The sequence below is a fragment of the Silurus meridionalis genome, chromosome 10 (genome assembly GCF_014805685.1).
Source record: "Silurus meridionalis isolate SWU-2019-XX chromosome 10, ASM1480568v1, whole genome shotgun sequence".
Taxonomy (NCBI): Eukaryota; Metazoa; Chordata; class Actinopteri; order Siluriformes; family Siluridae; genus Silurus; species Silurus meridionalis.
Window position 1 is genome coordinate 22,334,095 of NC_060893.1, and position 25,641 is coordinate 22,359,735.

General features: G+C 40.8%; 2 protein-coding genes across 5 annotated transcripts in view; both read left to right on the forward strand.

Moving 5' to 3' along the window:
* The first annotated feature begins 9,006 nt into the window (after nt 1-9,006).
* si:ch1073-44g3.1 (uncharacterized protein LOC797133 homolog) lies at nt 9,007-11,810 on the forward strand. 3 transcript variants are annotated; one of them, XM_046858727.1, is made up of 3 exons: nt 9,008-9,261; nt 9,369-9,437; nt 10,034-11,810. In XM_046858727.1, the coding sequence occupies exons 1-3, from the start codon at nt 9,257-9,259 to the stop codon at nt 10,638-10,640; spliced, it is 681 nt and encodes a 226-aa protein (XP_046714683.1). In that variant the 5' UTR covers nt 9,008-9,256; the 3' UTR covers nt 10,641-11,810. The 3 variants fall into 3 exon arrangements, with proteins under 3 accessions (XP_046714684.1, XP_046714683.1, XP_046714685.1); XM_046858728.1 differs by lacking the exon at nt 9,369-9,437 and having other exon boundaries at nt 9,007-9,151; XM_046858729.1 differs by lacking the exon at nt 9,369-9,437 and having other exon boundaries at nt 9,015-9,261.
* A 2,596-nt stretch (nt 11,811-14,406) lies between these two features.
* The window catches only part of nsd1a (nuclear receptor binding SET domain protein 1a), a 33,517-nt gene continuing 22,282 nt past the window's right edge, over nt 14,407-25,641 (forward strand). Inside the window, exons 1-5 of one of the 2 annotated variants that reach the window (XM_046858725.1) lie at nt 14,407-14,792; nt 15,384-16,192; nt 20,449-20,590; nt 21,439-21,596; nt 21,739-23,536. In XM_046858725.1, coding sequence (XP_046714681.1) covers nt 15,401-16,192; nt 20,449-20,590; nt 21,439-21,596; nt 21,739-23,536 — 2,890 coding nt within the window. In that variant the 5' untranslated portion in view covers nt 14,407-14,792; nt 15,384-15,400. Of the gene's footprint in view, nt 14,793-14,839; nt 14,944-15,383; nt 16,193-20,448; nt 20,591-21,438; nt 21,597-21,738; nt 23,537-25,641 lie in introns of those variants that run through there. The other variant, XM_046858726.1, reaches the window with a different exon arrangement.

Below are 25,641 nucleotides of genomic sequence, written 5' to 3' on the forward strand. Positions count from 1 at the left end.
TCTAATTGACAATACTTCAGCACAGCATTGTTGAAGGCACCCCTGCTGCTGTGAGAGGAGGCGTTTCCGAACAGGAGGGTGGAGGACATGATGTGAAGAGGAGATGATGCTGCTGCTGATGTCTGATGATTTAATAGACCATGAAACGAATCTCAGCAGATTAAGCACCAGCCGAATTGTACAGAGCAGGCTGTTCAAAATATATCTATGTTTCAAAGCTATGATGGAAGCCTGCAGTGTATTCATGGTTTCAGTGCAAAAAAATACATAAAAATCAAGGTATTTGACCCATACCGTTTGGACCTCCATTTTCTTCTCACATAAAGCTGATGTTTGGTTTTAGAGGGTTTAAATCCCATTTGGGACTTGTGTTTGTGCCGCTTGCATGTTCTCTCTGGACATTTACTGTATTCATGTTAGTCTGATGCTATTATGATCATATTGCAACATTACTTTTTTCTGCCTTCTTCGACTCTGAATACACAGTGACCATCTAAGTTGAGAGTTTAAACAGTATGTAATAGAATTGTAATTAAAGCACTGAAAAAAAATCTCTATGGGCAAAAGTTTGTGATCACCTGATCATAAGATTTGTGCTTTTTGAACATCTGATTTAACATTTAGTCCCTGATTTTCCAGTTAGAACAAGCTCAATGAAAAGTCCACTAGTATACACTTAAAAACTTAAAAACAACAATGATGGAACTATAATGAATGGACATTCAGTGCCACCTGGATTAGGATGGGTTCCCGTTTGAGTCTGGTTTCTCTCAAGGATTCTTTCTCATACCATCTCAGGGGGTTTTTCCTTTACCATCAATCCCCACTGGCTCACTCATTAGGTACAAACTTATTGGGACTAATTTATAATGTTGAAATGTATATTTTTAATCCATTTACACTGATCAAGCATAACATTATGTCCAGTGAAGTGAAGTGAAGAACACTGATTATCTCCTCATCATGGCACCTGTTAGTGGGTGGGATATTATTAGGCAGCAAGTGAACATTTTGTCTTCAAACATGATGTGTTTAAAGCAGGAAAATGGGTGAGCGTAAGGATTTGAGCGAGTTTGAAAAGGGACAGATTGTGACGTCTAGACGTCTGGGGCAGGGCGTCTCCAAAACTGCAGCTCTTGTGGGATGTTCTGGTCTGCAGTGGTCAGTATCTATCAAAAGTGCTCCAAGGAAGAAACATTGGTGAACCGGCGACAGGGTCACGTGGGGAGCGAAGGCTGGTCCGTGTGGTCCGATCCAACAGATAAGCTCCTGTAGGTCAAGTTGCTGATGAAGTTAATGCTGTTAATGCTCGATGGGTCAGGACTGTTAGCAGCAAAAGGGGACAAAGATAATATTGCAGGTGGGCTTAATTTTATGCCTGATTAGTGGCTATAAAGTTATGCCTGGTTGGTGCATTTCTTCAAATGTCTATTGGTAAAGATGTTACACAAATTAAATTGAATTTTAACACCAGTCCAAAGACAAGTTTTAAAGGCTGATTAGCATCTACATTTTCCATAGAGTGTGTGTAACTGTGTATAACTCTGCCTTGCACTGGGTTGGCACCTAGTCCCAGGTGTCCCCTCCTGGGTTCACAGAGTTCCTAGAATGCGTGTCCTTGTGAGGGATAAGCAGTATAGAAAACGACTTTTGCACTGTACTGTTTTATAACAGTATCATAGTATGACTAAAAACACTTTTTGTTCACAGTAAACCTACCATTTTACCTTTTTTTTAAATGAGGGTTAATCTGCTGACGCATTCCCAGCACAAAAGTGCGGCACTAAGCCTTACCGCTTGAGGTCAAGACCAGTCACATGCCAAATCGGCCGCTGGCCAACAATGTACTTACCACAGTAATTACTGAAATTGGCTGCCCTACATACTTAATCCTTAGTGCTGAAAACATACTCCAGGAAAACCTAATAAATACTTTAAGATGCATTACATTTTAATGACCTAATGTCCTCATAACACAATGTTTTCATTATTGAATATGATATTCATCACACAATATTTTTATTCATTCATTCATTCATTCATTAATTTCTTTAGTAAATCTGTTATTTTTTACATCACTGTGGAACAAGAGCACATTGTGGAAACGCTGGCATTATGCACACACACACACACACACACACACACACACACACACACACACACACACACACACACACATCTAGGGCCAGTTTATTGTTTCCAATCCACCTACTCGAATATTTTGAGGGACCAACACAGACCTGAAGAAATGGGACATTAGAAAATCCCAAACAAACAGTAACCTGTGAACCTTCACCCTCCTGATACAATACACCCGTAGTTTAATTGTACTTCAGTTACTTTACTTAAAGTCATGGTATTGTGATTTCATTTTGTTTTATGTTTCACTTATTGGCAGAGATTTGTATCTGAAGTGATTTACATGTTAAGCAGAATGTATTATCATATGAAAAGCTGACATCCTAAGGACTTGTGCTCACTATAAAGGAACATATTTACATATAAAAATATACATTTATAAAAGAGGAGAGGTGAGGGTACGCGCTGGAGAGCAGGGGAATGAAAGTCAGTAGGAGTAAGACAGAGTACATGTGTGTGAATGAGAGGGAGGGCAGTGGAGTGGTGCAGTTGCAGGGAGAAGAGGTTGAGAAGGTGGAGGAGTTCAGGTACCTGGGGTCAACAGTGCAAAGTAATGGAGAGTGTGTTAGAGAAGTGAAGAAAAGTGTGCAGGCAGGGTGGAGTGGGTGGAGAAGAGTGATAGCAGGAGTGATTTGTGATAGAAGAGTATCTGTGAGAGTGAAAGGGAACGTTTATAGGACTGTGGTGAGACCTGAGATGATGTATGGTTTAGAGACAGTGGCATTGAGTAAAAGACAGGAGGTGGAGCTGGAGGAATATGTATAAACTTTACAGTATAAAGTGTATGTGGGGGTGGGCATGTGGACAAGTGTCAGTTCGCTAGTGGAGGGTGGAGCATACGCTGTTATGTTTATATTGTAAACGTAGAATATTTGTACAATTTTGTTGTATCACTATCAACGTCGTAAAATCGAGCCATCAAGACCCTGGGACCATATATATATATATATATATATATATATATATATATATATATATATATATAAATAATCACACATATACTACTACATTAACAATAATAATGAAAAAATGATACAACAGTAGCTTCTCCAGGCACTTTATATAAAATTACCACAACCGTATAAATAAAAATCAACACAAAACATGTTCTGTGGTTCAATGTTCAATTGCTAAGGACGTTTTTTTTGCTCTAACACAAGAACTCATCTAAGACAGAGAAAATTTTAGCAGACTGAGGGAAGTGGATGCGAGAGCAGAATCTTTTATTTCACAAACACAAACACTAGAAACAGAAAGAACACACACACACAAAAAAAACAAGAATTTGCATGAGTATGGAGAGACAAACGTGAGACAATGTGTATTGTGGATGGTGAAACTACACACAATACAAAAGAGCTAATCAAGATGGAAAAGAACTGGTGTGTTTGATCAGTGACATGTGACAAACAAGGAAGTGCAGTGGCTTTTGGGTAATGTAGTTCCTACACATGATCCTGAAAGATTTGACTTTAAACAACTTTATTCATTCCAAGAGGGAAATTCACATACTACAGAGAGTAGAGATGATACTTAAAGAAATTTACATAAATGAATAATAATAAGAGAATAAATATATAGATATACAGTATATAAATTATACAAGTATATAAAAAAAGAAAGGTAGCGTGTGTACATATGCAGACACTCCATATACATTGTTTCTTATTGTCTTTTATGGTTTATAAGAGACACTCGTTCTTTTGCTTCTATGCAATAAACTAGGTAAAGAAACAGTATAAAGTATGTAAATGAAGTATGTAAAACTTGCCAAAGGTGTTCTTCACTGTTTAGATTTCTTTGCGATCTTGTTTATGATAGATGACACTTCAGATTACTTTTTGCTCTCTAAATAATGCTTACAGAGCTCAGACGGTTCCAATGAACCGCAGTCCAGATTACACAGTGTTGAAGTATGGAATGGTAGCCATGTTGGTTTAGGATTCCTTTCATCTTTTCATCATTTAACCTACATGGATATTAAATATGAACAGCAACTTGTGAACTGAAACATGACATTGTCTCAAAAACCAAAACCTTTTTACAAGCACTATTTTCATTTTGATCATTTCAAAAGTCATGCATTTCAAATATCAGCAGAAGCTCCAGAAGTAGTAGATGTTAAGAGTAAAGAGTAAAGTTTCTCGAGAAACAGGATGTTTCTTAAAGAACATGCACCTGTCAAAGCAACCTTTTTTTCTGAGGCCACTTAAGGGGAAACCAGGGCAGGTTTGAACACAACAGCTTTTTTCACAGGTAGTCACAGGCAACTTCGAAATAATTCTTTTTATAAAAAAGATTTGTCGTTTACTGTAAAGCTGTTTGGAGATTTTTAAACTGCTTTACATTCCTAAATTAATCTACAAAAAGATTTCAAAAAGTTTTCATGTGTCTAATAAAATAGACAGAATATGTTTGACATGAATAAACTCAAAATATGAAAAGAGTAATGACCATAGTTTGTCTTTAAGACTGCATTCGTTCTCTCTGGTACACTTCTATGCACATGGTATTTTATGATTGGATTTTTTTAAGCTTCTTGGAAAACCTTAAAGACTTTCCGAGGTAAAAGCAGACAACCTTCCTTTGTTCCATTTCACTTTTTTTGTGAAACAAAAATTTGGACATCTATCTTTTCCAGTGACCTTTCAATGATGCTAAAAATAAAAATGTAAGATACTTTTATGGGATTTTGGGATTTAAATCCCACTTACAATTTCAGTGGGGTTTACTTTAGGTACTCTGGTTTCTCCAGTCCAAAGACATGTTTTTAGGCTTATTAGCATTTCCAGTTTGTCTGTAGTGTGTGTATATGTGTGTTTGTGTGTCCAGCTGTGCCCTGCCATGAGACACTATCCAGGGTGTCCTCTAATTTCTGTGCTGAGTTTCTTAGGAAAGGGACCAAAATAGAAGTCTTTTGCACTTGTTCTATATATGATAGTACTGAAAACCATTGGAATGCAAGTCAAGTAGGCTTTAATTGTTATTTCAACTATACACACTATAGTACAGTGCACAGTCAAATGAAACAAAGGAAACAAAGTTCCCACATAAGACAATAGTAAAAAGTAATACAACACACAGAACTACCCAACACTAACTAGAGCACTACAGTGTACATAAGTGCCATTTAGTACAGAAACAACGTTAGACAATGAGACATTGGACACACTGACACTGCAGCACAAACCAGTACAGCAGATTTATGATGTGCAAATAAATATAAGTCCACATAATAGTAAATCATGTACATGTAAACTCTATACAGTTTAGTGGCAATTGCTGCAAAACGTCAATATTGTGCAAACGGTTAATGAGTTTGTTCATTTGTGTCCAGTCCCTTTGTATTGAATAGTAGAATTGAGCATATAGTGTTATTTCTTTCCATTTTCGTGCATTTAATAAGTAAAAAACTTGGAGATGTCTGTATGGAAATAAGCAGAGTCTTTGAAAATAAAAGACCATGCATAAAGGCATAAAATCAAAGGGGCTGAAGAAAGGAAAAGACATTAAAGGAGCAAAATCAAAGCATTGATTATTTAATAGGATGATCCATGTGCATTAGGGATGGTAAGATTCACCGATTTGCATAAGTGCATCAGCATAAAATGTAACGATATGATGCTTTGATTTTAAAAAGTGTGTATCGGATACGAGTTGGCATTTGTATCACGATGCATCGTTTTTAACATATTTGCATGTGTAAATTTGTATTTATTTATATAGAATTATTACTATTCCTCGTACATCCACCTCTCCAGGCTCTTCTTAACCTGCTCACTACTCTCACCACAAATCACAATATCATCCGGCAAACATCATAGTCCATAGGGACTCCTGTCTGACCTCGTCCGTCAACCTGTCCATCACCACTGCAAACAGGAAAGGGCTCAGAGCCAAACCTTGATGCAGTCCAACCTCCACCTTCAACCAGTCTGTCGTTCCTACTGTACACTTTACTGCTGTCACACTGTCCTCATACATGTCCTGCACCACCCTCACATACTTCTATGACACACCTGACGCTTTCTCTAAATCCACAAACACACAATGTAACTGCTACGCTTTCTCTAAATCCACAAACACACAATGTAACTCCTTCTGACCTTCTCTATACTTCTCCATCAACATTCTCAAAGCAAATAAGGCATCTGTGGTGCTCTTCCTCGGCATGAAACCATACCGTTGCTCACAGATGGTCACCTCTTCCTCAGCCTGGCTTCCACTACTCTTACTTATAACTTGGTGTGACTGATCAACTTAATTCCCCTGTAGTTACCGCAGGTCTGCACTTCTGCCTTATTCCCTAAAATTGGTACCAGCCAGAGGTGGCAAAAGTACACACATCCTTCACTTAAGTAGAAGTACAAATACTAATGTTTAAAATACTCTGGTTACTTTTTTACTCAAGTTAAAGTAAAGAATTTGGGCTCTGACATGTACTTAAGTAAAAAGTAGTCATTACTACTACTGTTTTAGTGTCACGCTGGTAACTGGACCTCACATCATATTAATATTAGGGCTGTCAATCAACTTAATCGCACATTTTCATCTGTTCTAAATGTACCATAAATGAATACTTTATGGTTTTTATACTCTAATTAACATAGACATGGAGAAATATGGATACTTTATGCAAATGCATGTTTATTATTAGTGAAACCATATTCAAAATAGAGCATGAAGACAAAATATTTTTTGCAACTATTTCTTTTTTGGACAACTTTTTACATTCTCTCATTACATTTTTACACAAATATCTGTCCTTTTACTTCTTACATTTCATTTAATCTATTTGGTGACATGAGCAATATTTTTTCTTCTCATTGCGCCGTTATCAGCACATCAACCTGTTTCTTGTCATTTCGTGTCTTTTTTAATCTACCGCTGCTGTATCATTTCCTGTCTCTCACACATCATAGATGTAGACTAGTTTATGTAGCTCACAATAAGCAGGCAGAAGGCAACAAGAAGTCTGGGGTTAACGTGGATGAGACAGAGGAAGTCAGTGATGTAAACATGACTGAGAACAGACACATTCCTGATCACCTGATCATCATTATCTTCTCTCTGCTTGTGTTCTATATCATGGGTGTTCATCCTGGACACATTCATTAGATAACAAAATGTGAAATTCTTTTTTATTAAAGAGACCCGAATTTTTCAGCCCCCCTCAAGCCCAATCCCGCAGGTAAAATGTATAAGTAGTTTTATTTTCAATGCACTAATTGCTTTTTTTTATTTGTTTTACTTGCTTTCTGTTTCGTTTTCTTCGAGTTGAACTTTTTGTGTAAATAATGAACATGGACATGAATAAGTAACTATTTAGAACATAAAACATTAACTGGAACGATATCTTATTAAAAAAAATACAAAAAACAGGCCAAGGTTTTGTTGTGTTGTATGTTCCTTCCTTTAATATTAAAGTCTGTTTTAAGTAAGACATTTTGCCTCAGTGTGTGCGAGAATTTGCTTCCATCCAAGTCTTTTTCTTCTTTCGGCTTCCCCCAATAGGGATCACCACAGCGGATCCTCTGTAAATCGTTTTATTTTAACTTAGTTGCAATTGTTGCTTTTGTGCAGTAGATATATACGTTTTTTGTTTTTAGTAATTTTTTTATATATATATTTTTAAGACCATTACTGTGAGGTCCAGTTACCAGCGCTACCTTTTGCTTAAATACATGTTAGAGCCAAAACATCTTTAAATAAAAGCGTAGTCAGTACTTCAACTTTTAACGCAGTCTTTTAAAACACGAGTATCTGTACTTCTACTTAAGTGAAGGATGCGTGGACTTTTGCCACCTCTGCCTGAGAGTCACATAGAATATGGATTAACATGGCAGAGGTAGAGCTGCATCTTCAAATCAAATCAAATCAAATTTTATTTGTCACATACACATTTATATAGAGTAAGAAAGGAAATGCTTTCTGTGACTGTCCAACATGTAAAAAAATTAAATACAATTATAAAGTATAAAAACATATACTTTAGAATAAAATATATAAAAAAATAAGACAGAACAGGATGGATATGGATATGACATACTGTAGATAATTGACTGTAGTCCCCTAGTAGGGGAGAATCGTATCGCATCGGTAGCTTCTTCGTATGCATCTTTAATGTATCGTATCATTGGTTATGTGTCGAATCAAATCTGCCTCAATTTTATAGAGATGCACATCACTAGTGTTTCAGGCATTTTACTCTGAGCCATGAACATAAGTGATGAGTCGATGGGTCCATGAACCATTCGTTCATCAGGAATGGGTCTTTATTGTGACTCAAAAGAGCGAATAATCATAAAGAGTGATTCGATCATTTTACAATGGCAAAGCAATGCAAAAATCTCTGTAGGTTATGTACAGGAAACAGAACTGAGTCGTTCACCTCTCACATTTTCTGGTCCGAGTCGTTCGTTCGTTCGTTCTTTTATCTTTTGATAAAAGTGAATTACACAGGAAACGTCATTTGAGTAGTTTGTCTCATGTGACTCCTATAGCTGCTACACAATGCAATCTTTTTTGTTGTTGTTTTGAATTTTGTCATTAAAGTCACATAACAAAATAATGCCCCACATGGACCATAAGATATGAGAAGTGAAGCTACTCATTCTGTTTATCATCATATCTGCATTGTTATATTATTGGAACCATATAGTCAAAGTTGGTGCTAATTACAAAGCTGCTAATTGAAATTGTCACAGTTTTGATCTGAGGAACGAAATGAACTGAATGAATAAAAAAATGAATAAAAGATTCGTTCAAAACAAACAAGGTCTTTCCATCACAAGTGTACAGTTCACACGTTCCACACTACACAAACACTGCACCGGTCTGCGCATGCGCACCGAGCAACACCCCCTTCCTCCTCCTGTTCTTCAATATTGTACTGTTTTTTTTTTTTCGAGTTAAAATGGCCGCCTTACAGATATAATCCTCGGAGCTCCACCGTCAAATCCCTTCACCATCCAAAGCAATAACCAATGCGATCGGCCATTCGGACGGCACCGTAAGCCTTTCCTAGACGTTATAATACAGATTATGCTTTGGTTTCAAGGATGGAAGATCTATCTGTTTCATATTTAACCCTTTGCTCTCCGAGATCCGCGTCCAAATGAGGTAAAAAAGGAGCCTTCTCCGTCGCCAAATATACCGTGCTTTTCTCTTCATTCTGCATCGTCTTTTTTATGCTATTATGGTCCTTAATACTGGTTTCTTTTCCCTAGCGAGACCCGTGGAGCAATAAAAGAAAAGACAGAGATGCCTTTTGATAAGGATATTCTTCGTCGGTCTTTGTACGTTTTTGTGTGTGTGTGTGTGTGTGTGTGTGTACCAATGTGTGCATGTCTGTTTCCAGGCCTACATAAAAAAACAACCCTGAACACTAGCTTTGCCACCCTTTTTTACTAAATAGTGTGCGAAAATATCTACTATATAAACCACACACTTATCAATGCATACTGTTTAGTGTGTTAGTACGCTCCTGTGTTTGCCTATGTATCGGTTTTCAATAGCCATGGCAACCTATGGGCACTGTTTTCTTGCTCGTACTGTTTAGTATGGAAGTACGCAAGGGTGCATGTCGCCATGGCGGCCTTGCGTGAGTACTAGTTAGTACGGAAGTACTTTCGGTTTTGCATACCTCTCAGGAGGGGAAAGAAAATGGTTGATAGACCGTGTTTTTGTAGATCTAAAGTCTGAAAATGATTCACAAGTTCGATTTGAGCGTCAGTACTATAGATACCTGTCGGATACCTGTGTCCAGGTTAATTTTGGCGATAAGAGAATCCTGACACGTATCCGTACGATACATACTGATTATACTCCTAAAGATTATTAAGATTTCACGTACGGACTGAAATTCTTGTTTCCCGGTTTTTCTTTCTTTCAGAAAAATGATGCATCAAGTAGGTAGCAGCAACAACGATTACGGATTGGGAGGCCTGGGAGAAGATGGCCAGCACTCAAGTGGACATTTTGAGTTGTGCGCCTCGCAATCGGGGAAGTTCTATCCGTCCGGGCCGCCTCCGCCGCTCCAGCTGCCCATACCGAATTTGCCGCCCTTACCGCAGAGCATGATCAAGCCCATGTCGTGCCAGATGCAGGACTCGGCGAGCGACTTCCTGCCTCAGGCCGTGCGCATGAGGGCCGCCGAGGCGCCCGAAGGCTCCAAGAAGAAGAAAGGACTCGGGAAGACAGGAAGGCGCGGCAGACCTGCGGGTACCACCAAGTCCGCTGGGTATCGGACAAGCACGGGGAGACCGCCTGGTACCACGAGGGCAGCTGGGTTCAAAACGAGCCCCGGGAGACCGCTGGGGACGACCAAAGCCGCGGGTTACAAGGTCAGTCCCGGGAGGCCTCCGGGTAGCATCAAGACATTGGCGAAACTCAACAAACTGGACTATAGCGCCTGTAACGGAGCCCCCTTCCCTTACACGCTGATGCAGAAACGGGCGCTTTGTGAAGCCACAGTCAAAGAGAAAAACACTAGCGAATGAGGGGCAGGCTTTTGTATTTATTAGGAAAGGATCGAAACCGCGTATATCCATGGAGAAGTTTTTTTTTCTGTTTTTTTTTTTTTGCACTGGAGGCACTGACTCTTGCGAGAGCAGAAAGGCAAATTTTGATACTTAGACTTAACACTTGTTATGTATGTGGAAGTGTTACATCGTCATGATCAATTTCGTGTTATTTCTCTATCCAAAGAGCATTACTCATTCTCTCACACCTGCTAGGAAGGAGCAATAAGCAGACTTCCGTTTCATTTCATTCGAAGGAATAAAACCTTCAGGAAAAAATCAACCTATGGAGCGCTATGCCTCGGCTAGACATAACCCTGGGGGTTCGTGGCAGACAGACGCAGACAAAGACCTTTCCTCTCGACGGCCTGTCCGATAAAAAGACCGACAAGCAAATCCCCAAAAAATGGCTGCTTATTGCTCCTTTAAACGTATATTAACCTACTGTACAGATGTGCATGATAGTAGTCTTGTGAAACAATAACACAGTATGTATTATATGACATTTCTCGGGCCAATAGTATTCACAAAAAGAAAAAAAAAAAACCTACCGCAAATGTATAGAGAGAAAAAAAAGAATCACTTTTGTGTTGTTTTTAAACTTGTTACCTAACTTTTGATAACGTGACCGCTTTATGCCGTTCTGTAGCGACATTCGATTTCATTCCGCACTTGAAAACGTTTAATCAATATCACGTGCATATTTATCCTTCTTTTCTTAACGTGTTATGTGATTCGTGCTTTGCCTGTATCGTCTTTGGTATGAACTATCTTTTATTTGTATTGAAAGAAAAGAAAAAAAAACGTGGTGCCCTTTTAAAGTAGTGTCGAGTGACTTTTGAAGACTATTTCAATTAATTATTTTTATCCGTTCGTTCGTTCGTTCGTTTGTTCGTTTGTGGTGAGACGAGAAAAATGAATCAGTGTAATGCTTCAGAGCATTCTTTTTTTCTATATGTGATTGTGATACATTTGATAGTTTAGTATATCCTGTAGTGTTCCTGTTCCATACAAAATATTCATGTTTATCCAAATCTGGAATGCCATGGTTTAATCTTTCGTTTAGTGTTGTGTAAGCAATTAGCATCCAATCTGCAAAAAAACTAAAAAAAAAAAAAACCACACAATAAACAAATATCACGTAAGCAATGCTACTTGCACGGAAAATGCTTTTCAAAATCGTATCCTTTCACAGGGATGAACAGTATTCCCAGGATGGGCTTCGGATCCACACCGTGTGACCCCATGGCTCTAACCAGGATAAATTGTTGATTAAAAAAAAAAGAATTAATTATATTGATTGCATATGTGCCCAGTGATACCACGATTCAGTGGGTAACTATCTCTGCGAAGGACTGGTACTGGAATTCTGGTATTCCGGATCTGGATCCAGCTTGACCTAGATCAGGACCAGCGCTAACTCAACAATGAATGTTTGTGACATATTTACATGTGATCCTTCAATATATTTTAATGATATAACACATTACAGTATCTAGCCTTGTGATGGAGTGGGATCCGATCCACGGATTTCCGTCTGCCACCCAATATTCCCGGGATAGGCTCCAGATCCATCTTGACCCTGACCACTATTAATAATAGATCAAAAAAGAATGAATGAATGAATGTTTATAACATATTTACGCATGATCTTAACATTGTTGTGTTATTGTGCGTTATGGTATGGAGCCTTGTGATAGACTGGTGTCTGATTTGTGGTGTATTTCTCTATCACCATTGAGAATTCCGGGAATAGACTCGAGATCCTCTTCGACTTCAACCATAACGAAGCACTTACTAAAAAGGGAATAAATAAATGTTGATTCCATTTTTACCCGTGATATTTACAATAATTAACCCATAGCGCATTATGATGACTATCCCACTGTGAAGAACTGGTATCTGGTATCCATGGTGTATTCCTTTTCTGCACCCAGTATTCCTTAGATGTTCTCCGGATTCACCTTGACCTTGCAAAGGACTGCCACTCACGAAATAATATAATATTTGCTATATTTCAAGATGATATTTCTATTGTTTTACTATTGTGCACTAGTTATGTGATGGGCTGGCGTTCGAACCATGGTGTGTTTCTATCTCAAACCCCAGTATCCTTGGGATGCTCTCCAGATACACCTCAACACCAACCACAATAAAGCACTTATTAAATATGTACGAATGAATGATTAACATTTTACCCATGGTGTTTCCAGGCAAATTTACCATCTTATGTTGAGTGGCTTTCTGCGATGGACTGGCATCCCAATCATGGTGTATTCCCATCTCACTCTTGGTATTCCTGGCATGGGTTATGGATCGACCTGGATCCTGACCACAATAAAGCACTTGCTAAACATTTAATAATGAATGATTGACATTTTACCTGTGATGTTCCCAGGCAACTTTAGTATCATATGGTAAGTGGCCCAATGTGATGGACCAACCACGGTGTATTCCCAACTCACTTCTGGGATGGCTTCTGGATCCACCTGGACCCTGACCACCATAAAGCACTTACTGAAAATGTTAGAATGAATGTTAATCATATTCTACTCATGTTGTTCCCAGTCAACTATAGCGCATTATAGTGACGAGCCCACAGGTGCATTCAGGGGATGGGTTCCACATCCAACCCCCGACCATGATCTTGATAAACCTCATTAAATATGGCTGAATAAATGAGATGCTCGTGATATACATGATACATAGTCACATGCTTCAGATATCTTTCTTTGCAAGCAAGGGTTTATTTTTTACTTTCTTTATACCTGCTAGCTTAAAAAATATGACTAGTCTGTGCTAACTAATTGCCTTTTTATAATGTTTGGGGAGGCATTTTTTTTTATCATGCCTAGCCTTCCTTGAGGGTCCAGGACGTGGACTAAAAAAAAAAGGCACACATTTATTTAATTTGATTAAAAATGGTATTTTTTTTTATAGGGATATAAGTATCACAATAAAAAAATGGAGGACAAGTACCCGGATGGAGCTCATCGCGTTAGAGCTCGTGCATGGCATTTAAATTTGACCGTTAAAAACGGCCATTTTTTTAAATGTTATGCTAGCCTGTAAATTGTGTATAAATAAAAATAATCGCATTATTAAACATTATAATGAATAAATCGCCATCTATTCCGTGTCACTGATTCGTTCACGTTTGTTGGGGCCGTGGTGATTAGTCAACAGCAGGGCCATCTTGTGACATAGCTCACTTTGGCCTGATTTTTTTTTTTATGCCCAAAATGGCTTCAAGTTACAAGTAATCGACCAAATACGATCATTAATTTTACCACCGCGTCTCTAACGTGTTTTTTTCTCTCTCCATTAGTTTGGGATTTAGGTATTACAGTGTTATCACCGTGTAACTGGGTGGTATTTATGGCCGAAAGGCTGTGGTGAGCCCTGGGTGATACTAAAATGGAGGAAGTTTCAACTAGTCTTTTGTTCAGGAAATACGGCATTGAAAATAATAATACAAAAATAAACCACAACTTATATTTAAAAAAAAACGTAAAACCTGCACCTTCATATATAATGATTGTGTTTTAGGCTGGAAGGAAGAAGGGAAGAAGGGATAAAATGTCACTGATCAGTCGTGGGATACTGTGTATAATATGGAGCGTTTTGTGTGTCGGAGGGGGGGTTGGGTGGCACTGCCGGTCGGTCTCTGACTCTCTCTCCTCTCTCACTCTCTCTCACACACACACACACACACACACACTCAGACAACACACACACACACACACACACACACACACAAGGCTTTTCTGCTTTAACATGACCAGGGCCACGATCAAAACAAGCCATGCATTTCCATGCAAAACGTGCTTCCGACCCGCTCACGTTTTGCACCCGTCTACACGGCTGCTCTCGGTGAAAGCAAGCGAAGGCGCCTTGATTTTTCTACCGGCAATGAACTAATTATTTACATTTCTTCATTTTAAAAGAAAGAGAGATAGATAGAAAGCACAGCGCTGATCCGAGAGTAGAAATGAAAGCCGAATCCAGGCCTAACACTGTTCCTTCTGCCGCTTTCTGCAGCTCCGGCTTTCACAAATCGCCCAAAAGTGACTCCTCGCCTGCTCTTGTGAACGGAGACCGGATGGTTTTATCTTGACCGAGCCGTAAATGGTAAGATTTCGGCCACTTTTCTCTCCCATTCCCCCCCTCCCCTCACACCCTCCCTGGATTTTTTGCTACATTTTGTTTCTCTTTCTTTCCTCCTTGTTTGTAAACCGAGTCGAGGTTCCTGCTCGGCCATGGCTGTATCACGGCTTTTCAGGTCTGTGTGCATGAGAGTACAAGCTTTAGCTTCCTGTATCCACTTTTACCTTCCCATCATGGCACTATACCTACCGCACTACCTTACAAAAAACACGGCTTAATTCACTCATCTCCTAAGCGTTAAGACATGTCCGGGTGCTCTTCAGCGTCGGCTTTGCTTAATTGTCGGATTTTCTGATTGAATCCAGTGCCTTCAAGGTGTCTTTTGTCTGCCCTGATGGACACCACGGCCTAAACGAGGGCGCTGAACTCGAGCAATGAATGTCTAATTAAACACCAAACGCTGATTAAACAGCTGATTTGGATTTGTTCAGTCACCACCTATAGACACCTGTGGTTCTGGTCCTCTACGCCATGTCGACCCCCAGATTTTGTTAATTGAATGTAGCTGGTTTAGTCAGTAAGCTTTTTTTTGACTTTGTTTCTGTTCAAATGCAGGACGAAGCCATGCCAACATGAATCAGTCGTATAAACTGGGCGCCAAAGATGGCTCGGAACGTCGCCCGGGCCCGCACTGTCCGCAGGTCGCGTCCTGTGGGCTCCAGCATGGCGCCAAGCAGGCGTCCTCGTTCGGGTACGGCCAAAGGGAATCGACGTCCAACTACAGTCCGCTGAGGAGGCTCCAGGACCTGACGGCTATGGTAAGCAGGCCGGAGATGAGTCTACAGGACAAGGATTTCCACGGGCGAGCTAAAGCGCACGTCCACGCATCGGAGTTCGGCCTCGGCATCGTCCACTCGCCGCAGTCCTTCAGTCGTGACGCTGATGACAACGTGTTTAGAAACGTCCAGAATCTGGATAAGAATGGCTTTTCTCCCGTTAGCTCGGACAGCCTGGAGCACATATCTCCGATCCCAAACGGATTCCTGCATTTCGAATCGAGCCTCTTCGACAGCGGGGACAGCAAGGACGACCACGACGAAGAGGAGCACGTGGTGGCGTATAAACCTTCAGCCAAAAAATGCCAGAAAAGGGACTCCAAGAGCTTCTCTGGTGCAGGCCTAAACTTAAGCTTGAACAGACACGAACGTTTTGACCCAGTTTCGAAAAGTACTCCACAGCCAGCACCGGAACCTCCTCCTACTCCACCTCCACTACGTGTTGAAGACATGATAAGGGATTTTGACAGTTCGGATGGCTACTCGGACAGCGACTGTGACCTTCCGAGCACCGAAAACTGCGCTTCGATGTTCAACGTAGGCCTTTCTCAGAGGCCAAGCTCACCTAGCAGCACCTACACAGATCCTGTAAGAGCTTCACGTGTCTTGTTTTTGTACTCATTGGTCACCTCAGGGAATGTTTCTTTACCCTAGAAATCTAACGGAATAGCACATTGATCACCATATGATACAAGCGAGTGTAATCCCCTTTAATCACTGCACATAATCCCCAAAAAAAAAAACGGTCCTAAAACTAACCGAACCAGATAGGACATTTCTTGCGTGAAACTTAGGTCCCAGAGAAACTCCAGAAACAATTATATTAACCTACCGCTCCAAAAAAACCCAGTCCAATCTAAATACAGCTTAAAAAATATATATATATTTCAGAATTACACTATCGATTACATCGTCGTTATAAAACCCCCACGAAAATCAGTTTGAATCGATATTGTGAAAAAGTTACAGATGAAGTTGATGATTTTTATCATACGCCACCGTGAACTTGAACAATACATACTCAATACCACTTTTAATCAGCTTCTCATTTGCATCAGAAATACATTTTTCTATCTTCTACTCAGGACATCGTTGCTCTTTTATGCGTATAAGACAAACATTCAAATAAAACGTGTTAAATACCCTAGGTGCTTTTCTGAACATCCGATTCCACATTTAGTCACTGTTATAAGAACTTCCACTCTTCTAAGAAGATGTTCCATCAGATTTGGGAGCGTTCTTGTGGAGATTTGTGTGAATTCATTAATCCACAAAAGTGAAAGTCAGGTACTGATGTAGTGAGTACATTCATCTCAAAGGTGTTTCATAAAGTAGTTGAGGAATGATTTTCCACTCTGCCTCATGTAAAGCATATCTTCATGGAGCTGGCTTTCTGAACAGGAGCGTAGTCACGCTGGACCAGGTTCGGAGCTCCTTGTTCACGTGAAGGGTACATTTTATGCTACAGCGTCCATAGACATCCTATACGATTATACTACTTTGCGGTAACGGTTTGGGGAAGAACAACATACGGTTGGAAAGGTCAGGTGTAACAATACTTTTCTCAATAGAGAGTACGCATATGGCCTACACTTTATGTCATATACCTGATGACACGAGTGCTGTTATTGCAGCATGGCAGACAGTTTAGTGACATCATGTGCAAAAAAAAATATCCCTGTGAGTCATTTGATCAGTCATTTGCCAGGTTTCTCATGCCTACTATAAAAATATGAAATTTGACACTCATTTTTCAAGAAATAAAATGACTGTTCTGGAAAATGTGGACGATTACGTACACTATATAAAACACTATATTTTCCATGCATGGTTGCATTGCCAACTAGCTGCTGGTGGCTCATTGGTTGGCCATTTCCAGACGTACCTGTTGTGGATTGTAGCTCTCCAAAGTCAGACACTATATTAAAGAAATCAAATCCACATTATGACTACTGATGAGTGAGGCGTTCTTGAAAATGCTGCGAGTTTGCATCACACTTGTTGGCATGCATGCTTGTGTTTTGCATCCGTTCTTTAAAAGCCTAGACAACTCGTTTCCTTTGCCACTTACCACAAGACAGCCAGCTCTTCGAAGGTCATTCTGTGAGCAATGTAAAGTAATAACCGGGCGATATTCACGCAAGTTATTAGTCATTTGAAAACTACAACGGAAACATAGTCATGGGAAATGTTCTGTAAAGACTAAGAGCATTCTTCTTCTTCTTCTTCTTCTTCTTTCGGCTGCTCCCATTAGGGGTCGCCACAGCGGATCATCCGTCTCCACACCACCCTGTCCTCTACATCTGCCTCTTTTACACCAACTACCTGCATGTCTTCCCTCACCACATCCATGAACCTCCTTTTTGGCCTTCCTCTTTTCCTCCTACCTGGTGGCTCCATCCTCAGCATTCTTCTACCAATATAATTTATGTCCCTCCTCTGCACATGTCCAAACCATCTCAATCTCGCCTCCCTCACCTTGTCACCAAAACATCCTACATGCGCTGTCCTCTAATAAACTCATTTCTAATCTTATCCATCCTCGTCACTCCCAACGAAAACCTCAACATCTTTAGCTCTGCTACCTCCAGCTCCACCTCCTGTCTTTTACTCAATGCCACTGTCTCTAAACCATACAACATCGCAGGTCTCACCACAGTCCTATAAACTTTCCTTTCAATTTTGCAGATACCCTACTATCACAAATCACGCCTGTCACTCTTCTCCACCCACTCCACCCTGCCTGCACTCTTTTCTTCACTTCTCTAACACACTCTCCATTACTTTGCACTGTTGAACCCAGGTACCTGAATTCCTCCACCTTCTGAAGCTCTTCTCCCTGCAACCGCACCACTCCACTGCCCTCCCTCTCATTCACACACATGTACTCTGTCTTACTCCTACTGAGTTTCATTCCCCTTCTCTCCAGTGCATATCTCCACCTCTCCAGGCTCAAAGACTAAGAGCATTGATGGTGGTAATTACAGTCAGGATGTGGAGGTTTGCTGTTTGGGCACGTTCAAGAGCTGTACACCTACTTATTGTTGTAGTTGTTACATAACATTGAATCCCACTGAATATTACCATTACATACCATCGAGTATTAAACAGCGATGTTTTCCAAATCTTTCTCGACTCGAAACCCTTTGGCTATGCGATCTTATACTTTCGCAAGTTACATTGCTAACTATCCTAGCACGCTCCTAACTTTATCTTACGTGCTGGTTAGCGAATGCAAAGAACGCACATAGCGTTGCTGGCCAGAATTTGAAAAAATGATACCTCAAGCCAAGCAAAACCCAGTGCTATTTCTTTCCCCATTTGGTTCATTGTTTCATCACAGCCAAGTAATGGCAAGAATACTAAGGCTTTTGTAGAAAAGTCGTTCTCAAAACTAACACTGTAAACATTGTATATTCATTTGCTTACATTTTCACCGATGGCGTTCACCGTCCTGATAGACAGTCCTGAATCGTCTGTGGACACTAGGATTGAATCAATTGGTCTAGTCTATGCATGTGAGAGTGCTGAGCGTAACTACGAAGACTCGCAAGATCTGAAGTCTTCTTTGAAAAAGAAAAAGATTTGACACAGCCCACAAGCTATATAACGTGTACAGTGTTTTTGAGAGCGACTTTTCTATAAAAGCACAGCCTAGCTAGGATTCTTGTCATCACTTTGTTGTTAGCTGAACAAACAAATAGTATTGTGGTGTGCAGCACTGCTTAGCATGAGGTAAATCTTTTATTTATTTATTTTTATTTAAATGGTCAGCAATGGTATGTGCATTCTTTGCTTTAGATAGGAGTAATGTAAAATGAGGAATATTTTAGAATATGCAGCAATGTAGGGTTGCCAAATGGTTACGAGTCGAGAAGGAGTAAAATATTTGTGGGACGTCTACGCTAATCCGGATCGAAAAAAAGGCGGCCTCGTCTAAAAACGCTCCGCCTTCATGCTATAGATTTTTTTAATCGTTTCCCAAAAGTTGCTCATCCACACGCTTACGTCCCTTTACTTAAGACGCTTCGACTTTTTCGGCTCTTTGAAACGTCGTGACAGTGTAGAGGAAAGGCAGCGTCACATAACAAAAAAATGCGTAATTGTTTTCGAAAGCCTTTGTTTTTGAAAGCTCCGAACGCGAATTTCAAATTGACCCGCTTTGGAGAGCGTTTTTGAACACTTACGTCTTTGTTAACTAAAAAACGTTGACTCAGTGCGGCAGGTAAGGCCACAATGGAGGGAAAATTCTGCGTCTTCAAACGAAAACGTATTGGTGTGGACATGGCCTAACTGTGGGAGAGACTTCTGACTGGCAGCAGCGCAGGGGTCTATGTTATAGTATCGTATATTTATTATGATGTAATACCTAGGCTACATCTACACTAATCTGGATCAATTTAAAAGCGGCGTTTTCATCTCACCTTCATTTTCAATCACATCCCAAAAGTTGCTCGTCCACACCGAAAGGTCTGAAAACGCTTACATCACTGTACTGCGCACGAGCAAATATGTAAGACACTTTGTCAAGTGTTCATTTTCTTTCCCGACTCTTTAAAAACGCCATTAAAGCCATCCGAACCCGGCGTTTTCAAATGTATTCGCTTTGGAGAGCTTTTTTTAAAAAGCTATGTTTTGGTTGACTGAAATTGCTGTCTCTGCGTGGATGGAAGACCAAAACGGAGAGAAAAATATGCATATACATTATGTGGGCATGACCCTAGTTTCCTCTTCTGACCCTCCAAACTGGCCAAGGAATCATCACCTGCCTTCCAAACTCTTGGTGCAGTGTTTACCATTGATTTCTAAGTCATAACATGGCACCTTTTTTTTTTTCTTTGCAGTCTGACAGCCCAAAGAAGAAGCCTCTTCCAGAAGTGAAGTTTACCGTAGGCGATGTGGTGTGGGCCAAATTTAACCGCAGGCCTTGGTGGCCCTGTCGCGTCTCCATCGACCATTCAAGAAACAGCCACACCAAGATGAAAGGTGATTATTCGTTTTCATCCTCAAAGTAGCATTTTCAACTTCAAAAGTGACGACATGAGGTAAAAGCCAGTGCATCTAGAAAGTATTCACAGCACTTTGCTATTTTCCATGGATAAAATCCATTATTTTTCAAAATTCTACAAACAATACCCCATAATGACAAATTGCAAATTAATTACCAAAAATCACATGTACATAAGTATTCACAGCCTTTGCCATGACACTAATTGAGCTCAGGTGCATCCTGTTTCCATAACAAAATGTGGAAAAAGTGAAGCGTTGTTACTACTTTCTGGATGCATTGTTTGACTTGTAACAATTGCAAGTCTATTGTTACAAAATCTCACAAACTTCTCAAAAGAGATGCCAATTCGAGACTACAAGAAAGTATTGTATTTATCTACGTTTACACACTATCACCATTAAAATAGTCCCCCTGCACAGCAAAACAGCACCATCAGCGTTCCTGCCACTTCTGGAAAGTGTCCCGGTAGTCTTCTTTTCTAAGCGTGTCAATCGCTTTCTGCGTTTCATGCTGGATCTCTACAATGCTATCAAAAAGGCGAGTTGAGTGGGCACGGAAAGCGAGGTTACACTCAAAGTGGGCACGTGGTCAGAATAGCGCTGGTCGCACAGCTCTCGAAATACTCAAGTCTTTCGGCACTCTGGCTAATAAAGGCTGGTGCTCCCTGAGACTCTGCGTGCAGCCTTGTGTTTCAATCTGTTGGTGTTACAAAACTCGAGTCCCTTTGATACCACAACGTATATTGTCATCAGTCAAAACAGTGAGAATGTTAAACATTTGTAAGTGATCTGGTTGATGGTGTGAAGTTGATGTGATTTTTTAGAGCCCAGCAGCAGGCCATGCCGAATGTATTTTGTCAGGACGTTTGGGGAGATCGTGGACCAAGCCTGGGTGTCTGCGAAAGCTACGTGTGCTTTTGAAGGAGGACAGCAGTTTGAGAAACTTCCAGTGCTGAGGCGACGAGGCAGAGATAAAATCTTGGTAATGTCTGCAATTGCTTTTTTGTTCTTCTCATAATTTGTTCATATTTGTAAAAATTGCATACAGTTAGACATTTAAACATGTTTTTCAAATGTAATGTTAAGTTTTCAGATTAATTATTTTTTTATTGCCTTTGTCTCAGGTTTCAAAACGCTTGATGCCTCTGTGGAAAGCCAGTGTGCTGGAGGCAGAGGCAGCTCTACCAGAGTATCTCAGGAGTAAACTACAACTTCCCTCAGTCAGAGAGATACACTCTCCTGTTATGGATGAGAGGACATCCGTTTCTCCGACCTTCCCAGACTTTCACTCATCCTCACCGAGTCCAGTTTTCTCAAACGGACACGATCATCCCATTGTCGCTTCACCCAAAATTAAGGAGGGAAGCAAAAAGAAATTATCCGCTAAAAGGAAAAACAGCTCGCTGCACAAAAGCCCGGTTAAAAACAAAGACGAATTGTTCTCCAAATTGACGTCAAGCCCCAAGCCGGACATCTCGAAACCTCCTGCTGCTCTTGCAAACAATCTGGCGTCCGACTCCAGGGACTGCCCTTACTTGGACATTGATTCGGTTCCCAGGATACTGTGCCCCAAACGCCCGGAAGAGCAGCTTAAAGAGGTGTCAGATAAAGAACTGTGCATTGAACCGAAGGCAGAACGGACAAGCAGAAAAGCAAAAAAAGTCCGCAAGGTGGCAAAAGAAACCGCGGCTTTGACAAAACCCAAGTCATCTACAATCAGAAACAAAAAGGACACCACTTCGAACGGCAGCAGCTTGAGTCGCACTTCTTCCGGATCAACAGACGGCACATTTGAGATGCATTCTTTCTACTTCCCGGCGAGTTGCGGCCTTATCTCCAGAGCCCTCGCAAACTACGAGCTATCCGAAAAGAAGAACGAGCTTGATTCTAGCCATGAATCCCGATCATCATCTCCAGCTCTCTCTGATGAGCACGATTCATTTTCCCCAGTCATGGACATACCAGAAACCACAGAGCACCAATGGCAAGTAAAAACAGACCCCGTAGCCAATCCGACACATCCGAAATCTCAGCACTGTGGAGGCTCCCCAAACCCAACTTTGCTCAAGTTAACAAGAATCCGGTCCAACAAGGAACCCTCTTTAAACGGCTCTCATCGAAAAAGGAAGGATTCTACCACCAGACCTGCGGAATTGCCAGTCGCAGGTTTAAAAATCAAGAAAGAATCAAGCAGTTCCTCATCCTCCTCCTCCATTTCATCCCCATCACCTTTACCCTTCGAGGCTTTCCGGGAGCCTAAAGACTTTTCTTTGCATTCTCTGGTAAAAGACGAGTGCGGTTCAGATGACAAGTACAAATTCACCACCTACCTTATGTTGCTGAAGGACTTGCATGAGACCCGGGAGAAGGAAGGAAGGCCCCTGACGCTCCCGCCGACATCCCCGTCTTCCCTTATCAAGGAAGAACCCTCTCTCCTCCCTGCACAGCCCCAGCCTGAACGTACAACTCCCGACATGGTTCAAAAGAAAGATAGTCAGACTCCTAGGGTTCCAAACGGGCCCCAGGGGAAAACCCCAAGCAGCCTGAAGCCAAACAAATTGAAACCTAAATCCACAGGCAAAAAAGAACCTCAAAAACATGACGGGGTGAACAACTTGCTCCCTCCGGTTACAGAGCTCAAGAAACAAGATGATGTGAGAGCGACTCCAACCGAGAAGCTGCCAAAGTACCGGACAGGTTCTGTCCTTGCTGGCAGTGGGAAGGGCATGATGTCAGCAGTGGCGCCAAAGAAGCGCTGGCAGACGTTTGATGCCGAGCAGGAGGACAGGGCAAAGCCAAAAAGAGATCAGAGCAGCTTGCTTGAGCAAGACAGGGTCATGCCTCCTACCAGACTCAACGGAGTATTTGAAGAGAGCCACGAAAGCCCCCAGGTCAACGCTAAGGACAGGAGGGATAGCTCTGGTAAGTGTAAAAGATCTGTTTTGAAAATGAAATTCTGTTACGTGGCCATAAACTTAAAAACAAGGAGAATTGGTATCTTTTATTGGGAACAATGTCATCACTGCTGTTCTGCGGTTCTCAGTGGCAGATCTGGGACAAGGCACTGGGGTGAAGGTTATGGATCCTGTGAAGATGGAGCACGTAGGCTATTTTTTCTGTCTTGTTGAGGCCTTGCTCATACAAACATGTTCTTAAGATAAGCTTTTAAACAGATACAAATATGAGATGTTTTATAGGGCATCTGATTGAAATGCCTTCAAAACTGCAGGGTGCAACAATAATAATAAGCACACAGATATTAAGTTTACTGGACAAAGAAAGGCTGTGCTTGATATATTTACAATGCCTGTTCAATGTCTTTTTAACTGCCTGCTCTGGGTTGCTTTGACTTCCTTTATGCTGGGAGTCTGTTTATATTTGAAAAATATAACTCAATTCTTTTGGTAATATTACGGGGAGGTACGTACAGAAACATTACCTGCGTAAACTTTTTTACGACAGGCTCAAACTGCGATTTTTAATAGTCGATTGTTGCTTGTCAGACCGTACAAACATGAACCCCATGTCACACTCTAGGATCTTAAACTCGCCCACAAGAAAAAGACTCGTCCAAAGTTTTACGTCATCTAACCGTAACCGTTTAGACTAGCGTTCCCTCGCTAATGATAGCGAGCAGCAAACAGAAATAATCTGTAGCGTTCACGACATGCCTTGAGAATAAAAACGTCATACTAACACTCCGTAACGCAATAAGTTTCTCTTCTTGCTGTATTGTCCACCAGACTCGTTTTTGACTTTTTCCCCCGAGTTGGTTTGAAAGTCTTCGTAGGAAAAGTCACGTTGCAGGAAAGAGTCTGAAATCTTTTGAAACTGCCAGAATTCCTTCAGAGGAAAAATATAATCGCAATGGTTAATTAATCAGCTAAACAAACCAGCGATCAAATACTACAAATTTTAGCCTAGGATGATAGGAAGCTTTTAGGATTTACAAAATTGGTCTCAGACAACCAAATCATGGCCAAAATCGCAGTGTGCACCTAGCTTAACACATCCAGCTTTGATGAATTAGTGTGATGTAGCAGTTCAAAACCCAGTTGTTGGATCAGATCAAAACCCAGTAACATCAGGCTTCCATTACTGGTCCCTTAAACAAGACCCTTAACCCTGAATCTCACTCATAAAGAATTCACACTGCATGCTGTACAGCGATGATATTTCTACATCTGGGGGTTTAATGATGATTTCAAGGGTGTCTATTAAAAAAACAGACACAGTTGAGCTTTAAGCCATTTCCACTGTGGGTTTAAAGTGGGGGGGGGTCTAATGCTATTTCATACATTATTTACATTGTCAAAGAGTTGGGTTCTCATGCTGAACATGGCCAAAAAAGTTTCCAAAAACCTCTTGGATGTATGACAGAGCATTTATGTGTCAAATACACTCCTTCCGGGTTCCTATACTTTTTTTTTTTTCCGAATACGGCCCTTCGTGATGTGATGAAAAGCAGATTTCCTTGTACAGGTAAATCTCCTGGGAGAGCGAGAGCACACCCATCACCGTGCTTCATTTGCTTACGGAAGTTGTCTCAGTCCCTCCCAGGACTTGCTCGAGGAGAAAGTATCAAATGAAGTGTGTTTTTGGGTGTGAGGGATGGACAACCTTGTTCTGTACTTACCATATAGAAGCCTCCTGCTGTAGTTGTTCTTGCTGCTATTGTTCTTGATGTTCAATTTTAGGTTCGGGATCTGATCCTGGGCCGATTCTGGATGTACGACTGGATCTGATTGTTAGCCAGAGCTCATTTATTTTTAGCAACGTTACAGCTCGGAGACAATCGCTACTCAAAAGGTTGTTTAGGTACACCTATGCCATGTCTCCAGGAGCTCAACTGTTTTCGGAGAGAAACGTAAAGCTGTATCTTTCTTTCAGAAATCTGATAAAAGGCTATTCTATTGGTATGCAAGATTAATGTGAGATTGGCTGAAATGGTGTATGTCCCCTTCAAGTACTATACATATATTTTATAGCAGTATACAAGTCACAAATAGTGTCACTGTGTTACACCC